The sequence below is a fragment of the Helianthus annuus genome, chromosome 13, assembly GCF_002127325.2.
Source record: "Helianthus annuus cultivar XRQ/B chromosome 13, HanXRQr2.0-SUNRISE, whole genome shotgun sequence".
Lineage (NCBI taxonomy): Eukaryota > Viridiplantae > Streptophyta > Magnoliopsida > Asterales > Asteraceae > Helianthus > Helianthus annuus.
In genome coordinates, this window is record NC_035445.2 from 159,739,864 (window position 1) to 159,749,891 (window position 10,028).

A 10,028-nucleotide genomic window follows, 5' to 3' on the forward strand; every position below is an offset into this window, starting at 1 on the left:
CACATGGTTCCATTTACCACGCGTCAAAAATATCACGGAAATTAATATTCACGCGTTAAGGTTTGTTGGTGACGGTGGTTTGTTTGTTTCCATCACACGTGCAAAACAAAGTTTACGGGAAAATAGTTCCCCACCCCGGGTCCCCTAAGTATACAACTATTTTGTATTTTCTAAACAACAAATATTTGGTGGAAGTGTTGGTTTTATAATATACAACAAGTGTGATTTGTCCGCGCTTCGCGACGGGAAGTGGTTCAGTTCTTTACATTATAATCACTCTCACTTCTTTACATTGTAATCACTCTCAATCGCTAAAACAATCCCAAAAAAATAAAAATAAAATCCTCAAATGCACAAAGTGATATTGACAGGTGTTAATTTGGTCGATATCGGTTCTAGTTTGATTCAGAATGTCACAGAATGTCACTCGGTACAGTAACAAAAAAAAAGGGGAAACATACCTAAAATATTTTTTTTTACTTTCTATTAAAATGTGTTATGCATGGTTTTTCAAAAGCCACCCGTGTTTGCACACGGGTTTTACCGCTAGTAGTCATAATATGTTAAAAGAATGTCGAGTCTTAGATCCATCAAAAAACATAAAAATGAATATGAGTAACGATTACGGTAGAATCAATACCGGTATCAATATTGTATTAAAGTAATTAAATAAAATATATTATTATAGTAGGGGAGAGTTTCAAGCGAAACTGCTTTTATTGTGAAAACTTGAAAACTAATTAAAAAAAATTAAAAAAATACATATTTTTTTTACAATTTTTTTTTTAAATTTTCGCTACTTTTTATATATAAAAAAAACTTTTTCCAAAAGAAAATAAAAATAAAATTTGTAGTGCACATGTGCAGTACAAGTTTTTTTTTTTTTTTTTTTGAAAAAAAGTTTTTATATATAAAAAATAGCGAAAATTTGTAAAAAATGACATGTTTATTAGGCTTTTTTAATTAGTTTTCGAATTTTCGCAACAACTATTGGTTTTCATTTGAACCTCCCCTATTACAGTAACTATATAAAATATATACTTGAGCAAATAGTTAATCATAGGAATGAATCTAAAAGTTGTTTCACTTTTTTTTTTTTTATAATTTCATGACTGTTTTTCGATAAATGATACTTTGACAACATTCTTTCAGAAGATAAACAATAAAACTGAAATAAATTTTAATTAATTGTTTCTTCCACATACCATGGTTTTCCCATTATATTCTTGATTCATTTAATCTGTAAACTCATTTCCTTGACACTACTACAAAAATAGAGCTTTAAACAAGGTGATTTGGGATTTAAGACAGGGTTTCTAACTCCATCTTAAAATACCACGTCTTAAAATGGGATATTTTTTAGACGGTATTTTAAAATGGGCTTTAAGATGGGTTTCTTTTGATCCAACTTTAAGACACGCTTGGAAACTCCATCTTTTGATCCAAAATACATTTTCAAAAAATATTAAAATTAATATAATAACCGCGTCTTATAAATGTTAGCTGGAAAAAAATTAATTTTGTAGTTCCGTGTTCATTCCAAACCTGTCCTAATAAAGCTAATATGTATACATCAATTCGAACCTTTTCAGATCAACCCAGTAGACATTCAATTCGGAAATAAACCAGTTAAATTACAATTCATTGCTAAATGTATAAAGAACTACATTAAATTTTATAAATAAACTACATACAATTTCAAAATCTATATATAAAGCTAAACTAATGAAATACCTAACTCACGAAAAAATTTCGGAATCAACCTCTTCAACAAAATATCTATATCATTACTCATAGCCTCTCTCACGTTGTGCCACATCTAAAATAAAAGCAAATAGAATGAGTTATTAGACCATGTGTAGTGGTTTGGATGAATAATGTCCCACCCTTGGGCGTTGTCTGCCACGTGGCATCCTTGTCAGCAAAGGGGCATTGTGAAGAAATGGGCGTAGTGGGATAATGTCCTATCATTGGGCGTTGTCTGCCACGTGTCACTTCTATAATTACCCAATTTTTTATTTTTTTTATTTTTAAAACAAATAATATTCTATTAATTAAATAAAAATTACAATTACATAAATAATAAAACAAATACACAAAATATTTTTAAAACTAATAATATTGTTTTTTAATTCTCGTCTTCGCTTTCGCCATTTCCATCATCTTCGTCTTCTTCGTCTCATCTGACTCTTGCTCACCCTCGTTTGGAATATAACGAACCGACCACGCGTGTTCGACCAAATCAAGCGCTAACTCACTATGTGCCGCTTCAGACCACAATTCATGTGCATTCTTCACTCTTTCTTCCAATGTTGCTTGTGGATACTCCTGAACGTCTTCCGGTACATAGTTCTGGCATATTACTTTTCCTTTGTCTTCCAAAATCATATAATGCATTATTATACAAGCGTACATAGCATCTCTCATTTTTTCTTTGCTCCATGCACGACAAGTATTTCTCAAAGAATGCCACCGTTGTTGAAGAACCCCAAAGCATCTCTCAATATCCTTCGGCGAAGACTCTTGAACCTTTTTAAACTGAGCTCTTTTTTCATTGTACGAGTCCCTGAACGTCTTCATGACAATTGAATACTTTGGATAAATTCCATCGCATAAATAGTATTCATGCGGGTAGTAGTTTCCGTTTGCATAAAAAGATGCTTTGGCAGCTCGACCAGATATGTAGTCTTCTACCAATGGAGACTGCTCGAAAACGTTTAAATCATTGCATGACCCTTCAACACCAAAGTAAGTCGTTCGTACCCAAAGGTTCTGTGAGGCAACCACTTGAAGAATAATAGTTGGTCCGTCCTGATCACCTCGTGTGTGTTGACCTCGCCATGCGGTCGGACAATTATACCACTACCAATGTTGACAATCCAAGCTTCCGATCATGCCCGGTAAACCATAGAGCTCATCATAGACCTCGTAAATTTTTTGAAGGTCCGACCAAGGGGCCTTCTCAGATAACGGGGACCGTAAAACTCTATAACACCTTTTAAAAAATATAACGTTAACCTAAGTTAAAAAATTATGAATGCATGTAAATAATAAATAAAAAAAATAGTAATGTACCTTTACAAAAATGCTCCAAGGTATCTCGCGTTGTTTTCTCAGCCATTTTTAAATATTCGTCGTTGATGTCCATCGTGTTTCCGTACCCAAGGACCCGTTGAGCTATAGTACACCTTTGAATACCGGTGAATCCAAGTGTTTTTTTCGCATTAGCTTTTTGTTTGAAATAATCATACGTGTTTTCCAAGTCTTCAACGATGCGTAAAAATAAACGTTTACTCATTCGGAAATGACGCCGAAAAATTTCAAAGTTTGGGTAAGTACGCGCTTTAGCGAAGTAATCTTTAATCAACTGGTCGTTTGTCGAATGTAAACGCTGTGTTTTTTTCTTTGATTTTCGTATGTGTTGGGGATTTTACGTTCAAATGAGGAGGATAACGAACAAAAAATGAAGATTAAGAATGAAGATTAAGACGAGATATTGAAGGCGTTTTCTTTTTATATATGTAGTGTAATTTTTTGTATAAAAAAATATGTGTTATGACTAATTCTTCTTTTTTTTAAATAGATAAACTTAATTAATGTTGATATGAAGAGTGATGTAGTCTATGATATTTTATTGTTAGTTTGACAAGTTGACATAATAGTACACAAGTTAAATTTTCAAAATACCGTTCCTTCCTCTACTATTTATTCTTTTTAATCACTAAAATCAATAAAAGACAAATCAAAGTTAAAAAATTCAATCTCAACCACTCATACGTAAGAGATCTAGGGTAGAACAAAGGGTACAATTGTAAAAAATTACAAAATTTTTCACTTATCTCATTTATTATCATCTTTGACTAATTAATTAGTCATAAAAACTATCATTCTTCACACTAATGTTTTTTTACTACACACATCAAAAAGTTACCCTACACCTTTTGAAATTTACCCTACACATGTTGAAATTTATCCTACACAACCCCTAATTTATCATATACACATTTTAATTTATCCTACACTCTAAATTATTTTATTTTATTTTTTTGAAAAAATATATATTTTGATGATAAGTTACAAATTTTAATGAAGTTAGCCATTAAGGAGGAATACTACTAATTAATGATCTTTGTAGGTTTATCATATTACCCTTATAGTAACATTAAATACTTATATTAAATGAAGCAAAATAAAGCATTCTTATTGGTTTATATTTCTTCTTTTTTCCTTTTACAAAAAGTTTCTTCTCATTGGAACTCCCCACTATATAATATATATAGTGGGGAGTTCAAATGAGAAGAAACTTTTTGTAAAAGGAAAAAAGAAGAAATTTAAACCAATAAGAATGCTTTACTTTGCTTCATTTAATATAAGTATTTAATGTTACTATAAAGGTACATTGGTAAATCTACATATCATTAATTTGTAGTCTTCCTCTTTAATAGCTAAATACATTAAATTTTTTTGTAACTTATCTTCAAAATATATATTTTTTCAAAAAAATAGAATAAAATAAAATAATTTAAAGTGCAGGATAAATTACGAGTTGTGTAGAATAAATTTCAATGTATAGGATGAATTTTGAAATATGTAGGATAACTTTTGATGTGTGTAGGCAAAAAAGTTAGTGTGGAGGATAATAGTCTTTATGACTAATTAATTGGTTAAAAATGATAATAAATGAGATAAGTGAAAAAGATATTTAATGTTTTACAAAATTACCCTTTATTCTTTTTCTTCTCAATTAAATTTTCTTCTCAAATGGACCTTCCCATATATATATATATATATATATATATATATATATATATATATATATATATATATATATATATATATATATATATATATATATATAAAGAGTTTTTATCGTTGGAATGATTCAAATAACTAGAGTGATTATGAATTTACTAGAGTAATTTTTATAACATTGTAGTTTTAAAATAACGTTATTATGTAATGACTAGTGGGGTGCCCGCGCGATACGGCAGGAAATACAACACTCAAGTTGATTGTGTTAAGCCAAAATCGATTAATCGAAATTATGGTTAGGTTATAGTTATGGTGTATGGGATAACCGAACCAATTATACATAGTATTTATAGATTTTAACTATCAATTCATACACATATTCAAGAGATTTCTTTTCCATTATATCATAAAAAAATTGAGAACTATGTTACAACATTTTCCATTTAAAACAAAATATATTAAATTAAATAAAGTTGAAAATTATTATTGTTATATTAAAAAAGAAACGCAATGAACAGTACCTCAAACAGTAAATCAGCATACCTCAAACAGTAAATCAGCAGTTAATCAGAGCAATAAAGGGCACACCCTGTTTATCTTCTTCATTTGGTAAATTATATTAAAATGTGTATGTTCTCCTTCAGCATGATCCAACTAAGTTCCGAAGACGTGATGTTGTTTAGACAATTGTGTATATATGGATACAATAAAGATGTAAACCACAAATTTACTATAAATTTAAAGATGTAACTATTATAATAGAAAACATATACACTTCACTGCAACTTTTTTATTGATGCTAAAGTCTCATATGTGGTTTACCATCCCAAATCGAATGGGAATCAAAATAGAATGAAGAAAATGATTATAAAAAGAGCCTTTGGAAGAACATATAATAAACGATTAAGCAGCTCTTTTGGCTAGGATAGGTGTTTATAATTATATTTGGGTTATAATCTCTTATTACGAAAGTACGTTTTAAAATAAGTTTAGTTTTCCTTTGTTGATGTAGTATTTGTAGTTTCAATATTTTGTTTTTTAATTAATATTGCACCCCGTAATAAAAATCTTAAACGAAAGGGACTCTTTATTTTTTGGTTATAAACCTTGAAACGTAATATTTGTTCTATCTAATGGGGTGTTTGGGATTTCTTTTCAAACCTTGTTATTGACTTTTGAAAAAAATTATAAGGAGTTTTTTGGTTATAAACAATGTCCAGAAAAAAAGACACAATGAGTCGCAAAAAAGACACAATGATGCAAATATAGAAAAGAAACAATGATAAATAAAAACACAATGATAATAAACAAAAAATCTAAAATCTACAACCTATAAATCCAAAAGTGAAAACCTAAAATCTCACATAGTAAAGTTCGATGAGACGGTTCTAATGTCGTTTGAATGAAGTCAATCGGAGTTCGATGAGACTACCTCCCACTAATAATAACTAACAAACAATTAAAAGGAATATGCCAAATAGTAAGGAATATTCATGGAATGTGGGAGAGTTGTGTGCATGGCAACATGTGCTAATTGTGCAATTAGAAAACATGGAACAAGGAAATGGGGGTGAACGTGGGTACACATCAATCCCGCGCGCTTCAAAACGTTCTTGTCTTCCATTGACGAAACGGGTTTGCCAAGGTGGTCGCCATTCGATTCTTTTGGTTGCATTTGGTGAGGTCTCAACGAGACGCCACGGTGGGCGCCACTCGCGTCTTTCGTTTGTCGTGATGCACAATGAGAATTTCATCTTTTTCGTAGCTGAAATCATAGTCGTCGTTTTTTATGGTGGGGCGAAACGTGTAAATGATCCGGTTTTGCGGGCTGATGAGTTGGTATTAGGCTTTGGTGGTCTCAACAGTAAGGAACTTTGGAACTTGGGTTGGTGTGTATGGTGACAATTTTTGAAACAATTTTGGGTTGAAGTTCTAGTGTGAATGGGGTGTTAACAATGGTGGAGGTGGAGAAGGTTGTTGCTGGTGTGGTTGATGATGTGTAAATGGGCCGATATGTTGCGGTGGAAACGGTTTGCCTTGGTGTTGATGCTGGTTTCGGGGCTGGGTTTTGAACAACAATAGAAGACGTAGGGGTGGGGTTGGTGGCGGTGTGACTAATACGGTTAATGGAGGTGGTGTGGTGACAACGGTTGGTGGTGGAGGTTTGATGGTAGTTGTTGGTGATGGTGAGGCGGTAGCGATTGACGGGGCGGGTGGTAACAATCGAGAGGTCGGTTCTTGAGAAAATCAATGATCTCAACAATCATTGACTCAATTCGAACCATCGACTGGTTCCATTGTGAGCGTCCATAAGTGTGGATCAAGACCGCTCTGATACCAATTGCTATGAACCAATCAGATTTGGGATAAATAATCCGTTGAGTGGATTAACCTTAAAAGAAAATAGTAGGAAACAAGATTTGAGAAAACTCTCTTTTAATATTTTTCATTCATAATCAAAACACTAAACATACTTGCCTATTTATAGGCTTACAAAGAAATATAAAACTACCTCCCTCTAATAATAACTAACAAACAATTAAAAGGAATATGCCAAATAATAAGGAATATTCATGGAATTTGGGAGAGTGGTGTGGATGGCAACATGTGCTAATTGTGCAATTAGAAAACATGGAACAAGGAAATGGGAATGAACGTGGGTACACATCAAATAACAATAATGTTATTGTTATAACATTAATAGTTAGTAATTATTGTTTAATCAAAATCTTAATAAAACTGGTGATAAGTTAAAACATAATACTTAGAATAAAGTATATAGAAAAGTCTTTGTATGTAAAAGTGGAATTAGCAAATCAACTTGAGTAACACTATTGCTATCCATTTTTAGAACAAATCTCGACTCAAACACTGAACATAAAATGTGGTCTGAAAACACACCCCCAAAAATGTTTTAACCCGTTACAGACAAAAACAACCCAGATCCATCCATTCAAAAGTACCACCAAATCAATCCATTAAAAACTATATGGCTTGAAATTGCGACCTCAGATATATCACTATGATATGATTCAATTTTAAATGTGGGCTGACTCATGGGCTCTTCGGGCCAGGTTTTCTATAGTAGTGTTCTGTGTTCATGTGGGCTTTTTGAAGAACTTGATAAGAGGGTGATACGTTGGTATGTCAACTTTGGGTACCTCACCTAAAGCATACATGAGTGACGAATATAACATATTAGTTTTTGGTTTCCTTGTTGCTGCTCTGGGAATCCAATATGGGATTTTATAGCAAAGAGTTAATTACATTATTAGTCCTGTAGTTCGTGGAAATTGCGACCTCTCATATATTTCACTGTGATATGATTCAATTTTAAATGTGGGCTGGCTCATGGGCTCTTCGGGCCAGGTTTTCTATAGTAGTGTTCATGTGGGCTTTTTGAAGAACTTGATAAGAGGGTGATACGTTGGTATGTCAACTTTGGGTACCTCAACTAAAGTAGGGATGCAAACGAGCCGAGCCGAGCCTGAGCTCGACCAGGCTCGAGCTCGAACTCGATTAACTTATGAGAGCCCGGGCTCGAGCTCGGCTCGATTCGAGCTTTGTTTTCAAAGCTCGAGCTCGGCTCGGGTTCGGGTCGTTTATTATCTATTAATTAGTATATTAAATAAAAATAATATAGATAATAGACTTTTTAGGCTCTCGAGCTCGATATGTGAATCTCGGGCTCGGACTCGTTTACTAAATAAGCTTATTTTTAGGTTCGAGGTCGGCTTTTAAACAAGTTTAAATAAGCTCGGCTCGTTTACACTAAGGCTCGATAAGGCTCGACGAACCTAACGAGCTTCACATGCGAGGCTCGAGCTCGGGCTCGATAAACAAACGAACTTTGTTTTGAAGCTCAAGCTCGGCTCGGGCTCGATAAGGCTCGACTCGTTTCGAGCTTTTTCTCGAGCCGATCTCGAGTAGCTCGCGAGCCGCTCGGCTCGTTTGCACCCCTAAACTAAAGCATACATGAGTGACGAATATAACATATTAGTTCTTGGTTTCCTTGTTGCTGCTCTGGGAATCCAATATGGGATTTTATAGCAAAGAGTTAATTACATTATTAGTCCCTGTAGTTCGTGGAAAGTAACAACCTGAGATGCTAGGGGGTAGAGGTGGTTATCACTCACCATCCATTTATTACTCATAACATCCAATCAAGTTCCGACATGTCATCAACCATTATTCCATCACTCACAACCTTTTTAGACCATGCGTAGTCGTTTGTTGAATAATGCCCCCACCCTGGGGCGTTTTCTGCCATGTGGCAGTCCAGTAAGTAAGCATGGGGGCACTATTGGGCGTTTTTGCAAAAGTGGCGTAGTGGGAATAATGCCCAATAACGCCCCTTCCAATCATTACACAATTATTTATTTTATTAAATTAAAAAACTTAAAATACTTCATTAAATTAAAAAAAAACAATACTACAGATAAAAAAATAAAAACCGACTAAATTTAAAAAAAAATACATTAGTTTTCGTCTTCACTTTCTTCATCCTCGCCAACTTCGTCTTCCTCGTCCTCCGTTTCTTCTTCACCCTCAGGTGGGATAAACCGAACCGACCATGCGTGTTGTACCAAATCAACCGTTAACGCGGAATGGTACGGTTCGTAATGCAATTCTCGTGCATTATTCACTCTTTCTTCCAATGACGCCTTTAAAATGGTAGTATTGTATGAGAGATTTGGTTTATAAAATTGTAGAAGTGTGTGTGTATATATATATATAGAGAGGAAGGTTAACGTACATTACGGCTTAACGTACATCACGTACGACAGGTAATTACGCACGTTCATTTTAAAAGCACGCACGTTATAACTCAAAAATCCAAAATCACGCATGTTGAAACACAATAATCACGCATATTGAAAACATTAATCACGCATGTTATAGAAAAAATCACGCACATTTTCGTACGTGAAGTACGTTAAGTCGTAATGTACGATATACTTTTTCTATATATATGGGTGAGAGGTTAAAAAAATATATATAGTCGTTTGACATCTAGCCGTTGCAACTCGTTCCCATTGGTCCATCATTTGCTCGTTCAGCGTGTTTCAAAACACGCCAAAACCAAATTCAGGCCCAAACACGCCAAATAACGCCGAAGGGGGTGGGATGCGGGCGGAATCGGGCGTTTTTGAGGGTTAATTTTGAAAAAAAATGACGCCCACCACGGGTGGTCTTAGTGAAAATGTCCATCACTCACAACACCCAACAATAAACCCTCACATTCCCTCACAATCTTCCATTTTTCACGCGTTAAG

General features: G+C 33.7%; 1 protein-coding gene across 1 annotated transcript; it reads right to left on the bottom strand.

Annotated features, from left to right (window-relative positions):
* Nucleotides 1-2,112: 2,112 nt before the first annotated feature.
* On the bottom strand, nucleotides 2,113-3,148 carry LOC110902143. The gene is made up of 2 exons (XM_022148872.1): nucleotides 3,076-3,148; nucleotides 2,113-2,735 (listed from the first exon to the last, which is right to left on the bottom strand). Exons 1-2 carry the CDS (start codon nucleotides 3,146-3,148, stop codon nucleotides 2,113-2,115), a joined length of 696 nt encoding a protein of 231 aa, XP_022004564.1.
* Nucleotides 3,149-10,028: the final 6,880 nt, after the last annotated feature.

Excerpts from the sequence above, each read along its gene's own strand:
- LOC110902143 (XM_022148872.1), bottom strand. The coding sequence starts at position 3,148 with ATGGACATCAACGACGAATATTTAAAAATGGCTGAGAAAACAACGCGA. Across the intron at positions 2,736-3,075 it reads CTTGGAGCATTTTTGTAAAG|GGTCATGCAATGATTTAAAC; the intron begins GTACATTACTAT and ends TTGGTGTTGAAG.